The sequence below is a fragment of the Accipiter gentilis genome, chromosome 23 (assembly GCF_929443795.1).
Source record: "Accipiter gentilis chromosome 23, bAccGen1.1, whole genome shotgun sequence".
NCBI lineage: Eukaryota > Metazoa > Chordata > Aves > Accipitriformes > Accipitridae > Astur > Astur gentilis.
The window spans coordinates 16,880,680-16,894,122 of NC_064902.1; the positions used below are offsets into that span (position 1 = coordinate 16,880,680).

A 13,443-nucleotide genomic window follows, 5' to 3' on the forward strand; every position below is an offset into this window, starting at 1 on the left:
GCAGCGGGGCCAGATGGCGACGGAGCAAAATTTTACAGACTTATAGCTCCATCACTCAAGCTCAGTGGGTTTGTCAGAAATGGTTAATCATACTCCAAACGGGCTAAGAAAAAAAGCGGTGTTTTTTTTTTTAACCATGTGTCTCAAAGTGTATGGGACTTTTGGAGCCCATATGAAAAATAAAAAAGGTTTGGAAGCTGCATTTGCACTCCTACTGCTGAAATTTGTACCAACTCAGTATTTGCCAGCAGCATCTTTCTTACAAAATATGATCCGAGACCTTTCTGTTGTGCTGGGGAAGGGCCTGGCAGAGGGGAACGTTACCCGAGATAGTCCTAGCACCTTAATTTGTTCTGATTCCAGCATTGCATTAAAGCTGGGTTCCACATCAGTGGTCTGCAGAAACGCTCTCCTGCAAGAACCGAATTTTGAAGAGCCGCTTCCAGCAGCGAGACTGTCCCACGCACGGGGGCACCGGGCCCTGCATTTTGGTACAAAATTGCACAGCAAAAGGTGCTGCAGTTCTGCTGCAAGGTGTCTTTAAAGCTTGTTACGTTACCCCTGGGGAGAGGCAGCGAGTAGTTAAAAGGGAAAGGCTGGGGATTAGTTTTTTGCCATTTGCCGAGTGATTCAGGCTCCCGCTGTACAAAGAGCTGCTCAGCTGTACCAGAGCTGATGGACAACATTCATTGTGCTTTTAATCACCGACAATGAATTAAATTGTACATATTAAACGCCGATTATATAATAACCTGTAGTTATAGTGTCATACTTGTCACTGGAAGCAATACCCCTACCTGAGTTTTACCAGGTCTGTTTTGGAAAACATGGAAAGATCGGTGATCTTTCTAAGAAAAAGGCTGTTATTTATAAATTACAGGTTGAAGTCTCCCCCATCGTAAGCCTGAGGCCCACGAGGGATTTCGACAGAGCCGTGCTGACTTACACCAGGTGAAGACTTGGCTTTTTTAACACCAAAAAATGGGTCTGGGTGACCAACCCTGGGGAAGACCCATGGTGTGCAGGAGATGCTCCTCTGTCGGCTTTCCCTGCCCACTGAAACCACATCAGGGATGGGGCTGAGCTGGTTCTTGTGCTTTTACTGCAAGACCAGCTAAATGAAAATCAATGAAAATGAAGATACTCGCGATTAACCAACAGTCCTTAAGAGCAAAAAACATACACGAGACTCTTCCCTTTGGATGAATACTTCCATTTATTCCAACTGGAAAAAAACATTATTTTTTTTTAAATATACTTAAGTGTCATTTCTTTTTTTTTTTTTTTTTTTTTCCTTTCTTTGTTTTTCTTTTTAGAGGAATAATAATTATCACATTGCCCTTTACAAACAACGAAAAAAACTCCTAGCAATAGCCTGTGGTATGGAGACATCCATCTTCAAGATTTTTTTTCTGCATCTGCTGCTTTGAGTAGGCAACGGGGTGGTCCCCGCGGGCGCCCGGGGGTGCCGGCACCGGCCCTGCAGCGGGACCCTCCTTCCCGGGGCGCAGGGCAGGGGCCGGCTTGGCGGCAGCACCCCGAGATGCCGGCAGGCAGCGTGTGGGGCGATGCCGTTGAGAAGCCGAGGATGATGCGGCCGGTTAAGCCTCTCGGTCCTCCTGCGGCTCAGCGCCCAGCTTTATCTTAACACCCTCAGGCGCTAACCTGCACCTTTGGGTGCCGAGAGCCCCTTTTTGCCAACCCGCTCCTCCCCGGGAAGCAGCGGGACAACCGGCGTCGGCTCGCAATCCTCCGGGACGGCAGTACCCCAACGTTTTAAAGCATACAGAGAACAAACTCACATCCACCATAACACAACACAGCTGAGCCCTATTTATAGAACGCTCCGCCGCGGCGAGGCTGCCGTGGGGCCGTCCCGGAGCCGCAGGCAGAGGCTGAGCCCGCCCGGGGGGACGAGCCCCCCCCCGGCCACAAGCGGGCTCGGAGGGGTGAGGGCGTCTGGCCAGGGCAGGATCAGGCCCGCGGGGAGCAGTTTGCGGTCGTTCTCGTACGTGTTAGGCAGTAGGCAATATTGAGACTTCCACTTGGTAATGAACAGCAGTTAACATAACCCAAGGAGACTAGAGCACCATAAGACAAGTCTATATTCAAAACAACGTCATGCTGACATCACACAATTGCACCATTTACACTTTTATTTACTCCAAATAATAGTTCAACGTTTAGTAACTTCAGCGTTCTCTACAGAGGTGTAAAATTCCTTCTCCGGCTTTGGTCATTTACAACGTTGCAGACATTTGGTAGTTCTGTTCTTTCCTATTTAATAATAAAAAAGAAAAGTCCCTTTTGCAGCTGTCAGGATTCCTGTATCTGACTGATGGAGCGTACCTGCAAATCACAGGCGTGAGCAGACTTCAAAATGCCACCGAGGCCTCTTCGAGATTTAATGAATCAGAAAATGTTCTCTTTATTTACCAGGATCAAAGCAAACAAACAGAAAAAAGGGTTAGAAAAACCCAAACCGCAAAACCAACTGACAACTCAAACTCTCACTGGTGTACTTAAGAAATTTGATGGTGAAATGGAAAGGGGGCATCCAAAGTACTGTTTGGTTAGCTCTGGCTGAAAACAATTCTGAATGTGCATGCGTTTTCCCAGTGACTCCTAAGATATAGAAATTCCTCTGATATTACAAAATACAAAAATATTTTCTCCAAACTCTCATTTACATTGCATTTACAACAATCATGGAAATAACTTAGGCTCCCACACTGTCCAAGAGACAAAATGACCTACCAGCGTGGCTAATGGAAAACAAAAACACGGTGGCAAGCAAAAGCTACCGGCAAACTGATGCTGAGAGTCAACAGTGGTAACCAAAACGTACGGACAAACAGAACTCAAGAGGGTGGCAGTATTTGGGAGAAAGAGGAAAAACTACTGGGTAAATATTACAGGCTAAAGTGAACTTTTCTGTGTTTTTTTTTTTTTCTCCAAAGAAAGATGTGCAAAATATATTCACTGTGCCCAGGATTATGACTATTTATAGAAGCCAGTCTACAACCTTCTTACAAATCCCTACTCCTCAGGTCTTTTTCGTTACAATAAAAGCGCTTACATGATCTAAAACAGTGCAAGTTTGTGAGTTAATTTACATTCTCCCAAGGTGCCTGGCAAGGATGCCATTAGGATATGATACAGTTTTTGCTCTTCTGTCTTTTCCGGCTGTGCAACTGTCCCCTGCCACCCAGCGTGGAAGACTTGGGCATGCTGTACGAGCCGTACTTGTGCAGGAGCTCCTCGCTGGTCACGTACCGGAGGCGGGCGGGTTGGGGAATCGGCTCCCCGAGGAAATAGCCCTCGTTGTCGGACTCCGAAGAGGAGGAGCAGGTCGAGCACCAGTCGTATTCGGCGAAGTAGGGCCCCCATCTCTCGCCCAAGTGGTTCTGCAAGGCGAGATCCGACACCGTCCGGGGACAGTGGCCGTAGACGTCCCTGCGGGGACCCTGCTCCACCGTCTCTCTGCAGCTCCTCTGGTGCACGAACTGGTCGTAGTCTTCCCTGGCTCGGAGCGAGGGTCTCTCCTTCAGCCGGCAGCACTGCTCGCTGGCCAGGTGCAGGGCGTTATCCGACCGGGAACGCCGAGACCGCCGGGGCCGGTGCGGGCGGTAATGCCGGTCATCATCCCGGAGGTTAGTTCGCCGGCGCGTACGCTCGCTCATGGGGGCATGCCTCGAGCCCTCCTGTGCCCCCAGTTTGCCCCCGGGCACCCCGCTACCGTAGTCGAAGCTCTGGTGCATCCTCCCGTGCGACGGCCGCTCTCGGTACCCGAGGGGGCTGGCGAGGTTGTGCAGGTTCGGCTCCATGTCCTGGTACTGCTGCACCGACAGCAGGCTGCGGACGGACTCGGCGCTTCGGAATTGCATGGAGCTGTTCAGGGTCCCCATGTTGCTCATCTTCTCCGAGACGTTCATGCCCGAGTCTTTGCTCAGGTCAGGCATCGAGAACCTGGAGAGATGCTCCTGGCGCTTGGCTCCACCGTCTGCAGAGAGGCCTTTGCAGGGAGTGGGGAAAGGAAGGAAAAAAAGAGAGTTAAGGAGGAGAACTTTCTATCAGCAGAGATGCAGGGAGAAGGCTGGGTTTGGCCCGAGACTTTTGCTTTAAAAAATAACACGGTGGTTTAGATGCTGTCCTGAAGAGCCCTTCAAGAGGATGATTTTTTTTTAATTTTTTTTTTTTTTTTTAAAAGAGCAGGCAGTTCCTCCTTTGGGGAAATCACACCAATTTAAGGTGTTTTGAGTTGGACTCCAAGTTGCTTTTCACGACTTCCTTCCCCATATGTCTACGCTGTCTGCGACTTGATAGGAATAACTAGTGATGCCAGTGAGAAATTATGCGTCAGAGGTAACCTGAGGCCTCCTGCACGTTGAGATAACTAGGGTGCCATGATCTGGCACCCACACCTTGTGCAACGACGACGTGTTCTGAAGGACTGCACAATGTCAGGGGCAGCTGAAAACGGGGCCACTGGCTAATTCGGGCTTGTCACCACGCCGCACCGCGCAGGTCCCCAGAATGACACCCGCGGGGGGGACCGAAGGGGCAGCCTTGGCCACGGGCGTGCAGTCGGGTTTCCCAAGAGGCGGGGAAACACCTGAGCCCCAGAAGATCTTCTGGAGCTCCCTGTAAACAGCGGGACAGCAGGAGGGTCAGGCTCTCCCTGCAGCTATCCAGGGACATCTGCACATGGGCAGGAGCCAGCAACGTCGGGTCAAGCTTGATGGGCTGCCCTGCTCGGGAAGGTGGCCCACTGGGTCTCTCTCGTGGGCCAGCCAGCCCTGAGCTCCTGCAAGGTGCTTTCCTCCAGCCCAGAAAGCCTTCACCTGGCAGCAGAGAAGTGGGGTGTCTGCTCAGCACCTGCCCAGCCACGAGAAACTCAACGCACCCCACGTCACCCTAGTCCTTGGCCTGTTTTCTGGGCGTTTTCTATCTATTTTCTGACTGTCTCCACCTCGGCTTGACAACTGGCAGCAGTCAGCGCTTGCATTGCAAGCTCAGGACAACATGTTTCGCAAGCTCTTTCAAAGGAAATCCACTTCATCCCAAATCAAACGCAGAGTGTTTGCTTTGGCGCTCTTCTCCCCGTCCCTCTCCGACAACCTCCCCGTGCAGACCAAATGGAGAGCTGTGCACCATCAGCAGGATTTTCATCATGACGCACAGCCCTTATGCAATCACCGAGAATTTACGACTTTGTAAATTAATTAAGAAAACCAACAACCCAGCCCACAATTCAAGAATAAACTTCTTTTTCCCTTAACAAAAGCTGCTTACATTTCATCGAGAGCTCAGCTCCTTCAGCATTAGCTGCTGCCTGCCAAACCTGAACAAGAACAAGGGCTGCTGTCACTAACCCCGCTCATGAGCTGCTTCGGGGTTTCTTTGCACTCAGCCTTAAAAAAGATCAGCAGCTCCTGCAAAGATGGGCAAGGTTTTCCAAATCCTCCCCTCGGTGGCACCAGGGAGAACTTTAGCACTTGAGCACAAGCCGCCGCTGGGTCTCGCATGATTTGGCTTTGCTCCCCGAGTCCCAGCCGCCGCAGCCATTTGCTCCTTTGCTTTTCTGCTGTTAATGGGGATGTTTCTGGAGTTTATGATTACAGAGGAAGGTAAAGCGAAGGCGATCCCTGAACGCCGCAGGAAAAGGGAGAGGCTGGCTTAAAAAAAAAAAAGGAAAAGACATGTTTTATTTCAAAAAGGACACGCTTCTGAAGCCAGCTTCGTGCCTTTTTTTTTTTTTCCCTAAGCCATGCTGATCTCAGCGAGCTAACCCAACCCTCCCCACTGCCCTTTGGAAACAGCCCTGCGTGGGCTCCCCGTCCCCTCCGAGGACCTGCCTGCCCGCGCTCCCTGCTCCCATCACGGGACTGAGCGATTCCCAGCACGCACCAGCTCCTCGCTGGAGCCGTGATCTTCTGCCTTTGATCGCAGCGATGCCGTTTGTCACATCAGGCGCTGTTGCCCGTGACCCTCCTGTGCCACCGTGGAGGAGCCCAGCAGCCCCCCGGGAGGGAAAAGCGACTCGGTAACATGCACACAGACCTCCCGAAAAGCCACAATAACAGTGGGATGGCCCGCGGAGCTGATCCGAATGTGAATTATGGCTGCTGACAGCCGAATGTGGCCTTAATCAGATCTGTCAGACAATAGCTGACGCCAAAGAAAATGAGCCCTCGGTGACATTTATGCAACCCTTCATTAAGAGAACCGGCGCAGCTCCGCAATAAGAACGAGCAACGGCAGTGCTGCGCAGGCAGCTCCAAACACCGCAGGATGCTTCTGCGGCATCAGCAGCTTGATTTTGGCAGCATCGTTTGAAAGGGGCCGACCTCGTCCCACCTCACAGGGGCATGGGGCGAGCCGGTGCTTCGCCCCCAGCGCACAGCCCACCGCATCGGATGGTACCCGCGGGTCTCGGCTCCTTCGCCCCAGCCATCTCTCTGCTCCGGTCCTGCATCCAGCAAGAATAAAAACAAGCATCTGGGGAGAGGCTCCGGAGACATGGAAAGAGCAAAACAATAGTTTCAAATTAAGCGAGACATATCTGCGTCCTCCACGTCACCGGCAGGAGCACTGCACGCAGCCGTGGTGGCCGAGGGGGACGACCTGCGGTGAAACCTGTGTCTCTTTTTGCTGGGAGTAAAGCAAGCCACGATAAGTGAGGGGCTCTGGCTCCGGGAAAGGCAGAGCCAGCACTTCACGGGTTTATTTCATGCAGGATGGGGGTCTCCAGCCCCTTGCACACACCTCCAGCAGACACCATGAGTGCTTTTGTCTTTTCCCCTTCAAAGTGCTGGTCAGCACAGGGGGCAGCAATTTCAGACGAGGAGCCCGTGATACACGTACGGCTCATGCCTGGAGTGCAAGGTTTAATCAGAGATTATTAGGTCTAGGGGATGTTTCTGGCTGTTCATCCAGACGGCCTGATTATAATTAAGCACACACATTTTAAGATCTTGAATCACTGGGAAAATGTTGATTGTAAGAGGAATCCGGCACAGAGCACGTACACCACCATCGCCAGTACGCGGAGCTCAGGGCACGACGGAGCCTGTGCTTGGGAGGCTGCAGCAAAGCCACCCCGAGACCCAACGGCTTCATTTGTCCATACGACAGAGTGGGAAACGCTCCTTTCTGAGGGACAAATGCATCCTTCCAGGCAGATTTGGCAGACTGCATGTGCGCAAGCCTTTTTTTGGGGAGCCACGCTAGCAAGTGACCCAGCAAGCAGCGTGGCCAGGGGTCAGGAAAACTTTGATTTATCTGCTCATGGTGGCAGCGAAGGGTTTCTTCTGCTCACTCAGGAGCAAAGCTGTGCTTTTTCAGCATCACTGAAGGCACCGAGAGCTCTGCGTGGCTCTTATGGTGCGCAGAGCAGGTACCAGGTCAAAGATGCAACTTCTAATCCACGTGAAACCCAAAGGTGGCTCCAGGCTTAACTTTACATCTACACCAATGCAAGTTGTAAAGCATCATGAGCAGGGGTTAGGCCCAGATTAGTCTTTCAAAGCTCCTTAAATGATCCTGTCCCTCTCTGTGGAGCCATAAAGCCTCAGCAAGGCATAGTGGGAGCAAGCCAGGGGAGCTCCAGTCTGACCACAGCGAGTTCAGAGTACAGCAATAACCATTTGTCTGAAAAATTTCATCTAGAAAATACAACCTAGGAATAAAGTTTGAAAGAGCAGGGGTTGTTTAGTCTAGAGAAGAGAAGGCTGAAGGGGATATAATAACAGCCTTCAAACACAGAAAAAAATGCTTGCGAAGAGGAGGGGAATACATTATTCCCCAGTTCTGCTGAACTCCTGCAAGGAAAATTTCAGCTTGAAGAAGAAGAAAACTCTTCCCGTGCAATCCCAGCAGAAGATGGCTGGGGCAGCTCCCACAGCGGAGGGTTTCCCAGGCACCCAAAGGCAGTGGATGCCCAGGCACACGCAGGGCGGCTCCGAGTCTCTGGTCCTGCAGTGGGCTGCACAGGGGGAAGGTGGCACCGACCCTCCTCTCCTGCGGTCATTTCAGAGCCACACCAGTGCATTGAGGCCCAATCTTCTTGAATTACCAGTATTTATTTACAGCCGCTGCAGCTCCTTCTTAATGAAGTGTTTCATCAGGGAACACAGCTAATAACCCGAGCGAGCCCTAATCTGGAAGAAAGAGCACGCGAGGGGAGACCCCACCCCGCGGCGGTGATTTTTTTCCTAACAAGGAAACCCGAGAATCTGTTTCCCGAGGCCGTCCAGGGCAGCAGGAGCCCTGCTCTGGCCCATGGCACGGGATGGTTGTTACCACATCACCGAGCCCTTTCCAAGGGTGCAAACCCAGGGGCGACGCACTGATGCCACCAGACTTTCCTTCTGCAAAATGATGCTCTCAGACACAGAGCACAGCCGTCGGCGGCTGCCCCAGAGGCTCTTGCGTTGGAAAAGGAGAGATGGCACCTGCTGCCGCCAGCGCGGTGCGCCGGCCGGTGGCCATCCCGCGGCCAGATTGGAGCCAGCACCGCGGCGCACGTGGACACAGCAGGTTATTTTGCTGCCGTTCTCCGCTGCGTGGGGCTGCCAGGCTCAATATTTCACCCCGGAGCCATGGAAACGCACGCCTTTCGAATGAGCACAAGTGAAAGCTGCAGCTCGGCTGCGGGCGTTCGATATAAAACTCGAGCTGGCTACAGTGCTGGGAACACAAAGCAGGTTTCTGGTTAACATTATGGTTTGCTAAGAACATGCTGTACCATCCCGTCTGAAGTCCTTCCCCACCCCTATTAAGAACCATGTTTATCCCATAAAACATTGCCAAGGGAAATAACAACCGAGTAAGCAAAGCGACGGCACAAAGATATTTCTCGTGAGCATCACCTCTACAACCTTGCCACAACAAAGCACTCGGAGGCACTTAAATCTCACTGTGTGCTTTGCTGAACCGGGGCTGCGAGTTGCATTAATTATGAATTATTAAACCGCTCGGCAAATGACAGCAGAGGGGCCACAGAGAGCATGTACGCTGACTGTGAGGCTGGGAATGAAGCCTCCCGTGAGGGGAAGCAGCTCCCAGCCCCCATTAAATTAAACTCCCCACGAAGCTGGGCTAACAGGGGGTGAGGTCTCGCCACAGCCAGCATCCCACTGCAGAGACAGCATCGTCTGCTTCACCCCGGCGGGGAATGCAGAATGCCGGGACTCAGGATATTGCAAACAAACAGGGCCATGCTGACGTTTGCTTCTTGCCTTTACATTTATTATAGTGTACACATATACCTGTGCATCGCGGTCCTCACCACCTGATACCCACATAGGTGCCTGCCTGCACCAAACCCCTGCACCCCGGCCAGAGAGCCAGTGTTTAAGTGCAGCTATAGAGGGACAGGAGGGGACGGTATGGCATCTCTCGTGTCCAGCCCCCGCCCCGTGTCAGTGCCTTCTCTCTCCTATAGCACCAGGCAGGCACATCCTCACCATCCCTGAAACGGGGTTTATTTCAAGTTCAACCCCGAGAACTGAAAAAGAACTCAAGGAGAAACAGCCTGCCCAGGGCTTTGTTTATAGCTCAGCCTCATCTCACTTCTGAACGACCTCAGAGTGTGCAGAAATAAAGCAGAACCCTTATGTAAGTGGAAATCGTGGTAAGTAAACAATTCGGGGGAAAGCAGAGTGCTCGGCCAAGGGGGGCGCGGTCCCGACAGCCTCCCACGGTGTGCCACCGCGTGCCATCCCATGGGTGTCAGGGCATATTCCCCACCCGATCAGTCCCTCTGGCTCGCTGAAAGAAGTCCCTACACGGATGCTGCCTGGGAAAAGGGCTGGATTTTAACCCAGAAGCACCCGTGTAACCTCCCTTGTTGGCACCACCAGCTCCTACGCCCTCCCCAGACAAGGCAGGATGGCCGACAGGCTGGGATGAGGATGATGGGCTATTGCTTCCCCCGACTACATCTCCTTCCACAAGTCCATTTCGGCTCTCCCTCTGCTTTGGTCATTACCCCACGTGCTTCAGCACGGCCATGTGTGACACCGAAGGGGTGAAGGCATGCACGTGGCTGGCCCCTGCGAAAGCAAGCCCAAACTCCCACTGCTGAGCAGCAAAAAGCGAGCGAGGGGGTTAAAGAAACGTTCCTGGCAGTTTTATAATGTTTTGGCATTGGCCCTTTGGGATGGAAAACCTCTATCTTCACATACTGGGTTTTGAAATGACACAGCTTGGATTGGGGAATGTTATACCTGGGTCTCAAAATTGCAAGAAATTCCCCCAGGGATCCCATTTTCTGACTCAGAAGTGGTTTTACGCTGCCCATGTCTGGGGGAAAGATGGTGGTAGGAGCATGCTGGAGAGCTGGGAGCCTCCTTTTTCTTAGAAAAAGTCCGAAACAGCCAATGTATCATTTTCTGGCTTGTGTAACTCAGCTGAAGTGCCCGGGGCAGCCCCTCTCTCCGGCCCAGGGGGTAGAGGAGCACCTGCGGGATGCAGTGCCACCAGGAACGTGGGGATGGTCCCTGGAGCCCTCACCGCAAGCCCCTCACCGCCATCCCTGAAGGTGTTCAGGAACTGCTCCCAAGCCACTGGTGTAGGAGAGGCTGGGCTATTGAATGCTTCTCCAGAAAATATAACCCTGGCCCTGAGAAATGGGGCTTTTTCTTTCCCAACTCCCACTTTTCGGGTCCTCCTCAGGCAGAGGAAGAAGAGGGCACTGGAGACAGACGATGCTGTCAGGTGACTCTGCAACTAGACGCATAGGGATCGGCGCTGACCCACGAGCGTATTTATATGTTTTTTCTCTCCGCTTTCTGGGTATATCACAGTTGTTGTTTAGTCCTGCAAAAACAAGCTATTTGGGGCCTTTGGACATCTCACAACACAGATGACAAGAGAAACGTGTGCTGTACATGTGAAATCACATTCCAGCCTGTAATGGCACCAGTTTAACATCTTTTTTTTCCTGGATTTATGCCTGTGACAGATGAGGCTGTTACCCTCACCCAAACTCATCTTCTCAAGGAATACTTAAAATCTGTTTCTCCTTTTGCATACGACACTGTCACCATTCAACACGACTTCTACCTCCAAAGCACTCCTGCTCTCTGCAAGCTGCGCACAAAGAGCCTGTTGCCAGAGAATAACATTTAGCCTGCAGGTACTTTCTTAAGTGGGCTATTTGACCAGCTGGCATTTTGTGGCAATGACTACTTGGAATCAGCAGAGATCAGCTCTTGATTTCTAATTCAGCTGCTAGGCACATACAGCGCCTGCAAAACCTTTTTAGAGGGCAACACAAGCATAAGTAGAGCAAGGCAGAGCACAAACACTGAGAGCAGGGCTATGATGGACCCAGTATCTTCTGGGAAGTGATTAACCTCTGGTAGGATCAGGCTCCTCCTCATGAGAAAAGCTCCCTGGACAAACTCCATCTTAGCATTGTCCTGATTGCTTAATGAGGGGAGTTGTAGGATAAACATTGCTACAGAGTCCACTGTTTTGTATTGTTGCTAATGTCATTTTAAAAAAAAAAAAGCAAAAGCAGCCAAAGGAAACAAAATACAAAAGATAACATAAAATCAGCAGAAATGAGCTCGCTCTTGGAAAATGTGCTGGGAAGCATTTTTTGCTCTTTGCCTCTCCATCTAATGGCCACGTTGGGCAGGAGGGGGACCCAGTCTCCAAGAAGCTGTAGCGGATCGGAGTCTGTCGTAGCCTCCAGTTGATGGCAGAAAAGGGATTTTCAAACAGAAACGTGGAAGGAAAGGAGAGATGCCCTCCACCTGCAGGAAGCTCTGCCCTTTGCCAGTGGACGCGTTTAAATCACATCAGCATTTGTGGCAATTACACAAGCACAAACCAGAGGACAGCAGAGACGTTCCCATCTAATTCAAACTCTGAAACGGAGCACAAGGAGGGTCACAGCTACCTCTGCAACTCAACGGTCTGCTGCTGCACTACTACCCACGGTGAGACAGCGGAGCACAATCCAGCACTTTAAGAGCAAGTGCCCAGGATTAACACGGCGTCGCACCTCTTTACTAACCCACGAGGAACTGGCTTTAAAGCGATTAAGTAGAGCCTGGTTGGTAAGGTGAAAACCTGGGGTCTTGCAGGAGGGTTGGGGTCACATAGAACTTGGCCCACCTAATGGGTGACCCCCGGTCCGGCACTGAATGTGTTACAAATATTATAGGGACGACATCTGTTCACAGGAGGCAGCCTTCTGACCAGAGGACAGGGACTACCGCTGCACACCCCGTGAGCTATCTGCTTTTACTGATGTCTCCAGCTAACTACTAGTTAAGTCGTAATAGAAACATCACAGCAAAATCTGCTGCCAGGGAGGGACCAGCTTTTAACATGTGCTCTGCAGGTCAGGGACTGTTTGCCCTTCAGCTCCCTATAAAAAAAAAAAGAATGTTTTCAGCGATGCCATAAAATATGAGATGGATGCGGTGTTAATTATTTCACTTTATAAGGTGGAGCAAACTGTGCAGCATTAGTAGCTCAAAGGGACTTCGTATGTGGATGCCCGGGAGTTTCTTGCAAAGCAGAGCTGGGGCATGCGGGGTGGAGGGCATGGGGTGAGCTGGACCCACGGGTGCACTGGGGGAGCTCCGTGGGAGTATTTGCTGGGCAGCTTGCTCCGCCGTGCTGGGGAGGGCAGGGATGGGAAAAGCCAGGCAGCAGGGTGCTGCGCCCTGACACCACCCCCCCCCCCCCAAAAAAAAGAAGACCCTGTTCTCCCACAGCTCTCAGCCAGGTGATGGAACCTCCCTGTCCTCAAAAAGTTGCTAATTAAATGGGATGGTAATTGTGTCCTCCATAATTGCACACATGGCCCATGGGGAGCTGCCACAGTGGCCCCCAGCTTGAGCTGAGCCAGGTCCCAGAGCAAGGAAAATTATTAGAATCTCACACATTAATACAAATGTTATCACCTTACTCCGCAGAGGAACTGCTTAAATTCACTGCAAGCCCCATCATGCTGAGCATCTGCTCCCAGAAAGCAGGAAAGAAGAAGAGTCGTTAAGGCAGGAACTCCCAGTAAGGAAATTCATACTTTGGCTACATATGGAGGATGGATGCCTTTGGAAGGTCTCCTTCCCAGCATTTTAGAAAAGGGTTTCTAAAATGAAAGACAGAATGATTTTTCACTCTAATATGAAGGCCTTGCCACGTTTCCTGTCTCTTGACCTGTATCCCCGATAACCTGTTACACTTCAACTCCAAAGCATGCAGCAACCACTCCAGTACTCGGGGATTGCTCATCCAAACTTGGTGTTGCTCAAGACTCTTTGTACTGACAGGGTTTACACAAGTTTTTAGGAACATGAGTGGTTTTGGAAACGTGGAGCTTTGCCTAGGGAAACCTCGTTTCGGAGAGCAATTCCCAACTCCCTCGCCGTTTCACATCTATTTTTCCTCTGTGTATATCTGAGGCTGTTTGAGCAA

At 51.5% G+C, this 13,443-nt stretch overlaps 1 protein-coding gene across 4 annotated transcripts in view; it reads right to left on the reverse strand.

Moving 5' to 3' along the window:
• Window positions 1-1,313: 1,313 nt before the first annotated feature.
• The window catches only part of PRICKLE2 (prickle planar cell polarity protein 2), a 108,704-nt gene continuing 96,574 nt past the window's right edge, over window positions 1,314-13,443 (reverse strand). For all 4 annotated transcript variants that reach the window (XM_049826758.1, XM_049826760.1, XM_049826759.1 and 1 more), the window contains one exon: window positions 1,314-4,015. In XM_049826758.1, coding sequence (XP_049682715.1) covers window positions 3,147-4,015 — 869 coding nt within the window. In that variant the 3' untranslated portion in view covers window positions 1,314-3,146. The remainder of the gene's footprint in view (window positions 4,016-13,443) is intronic.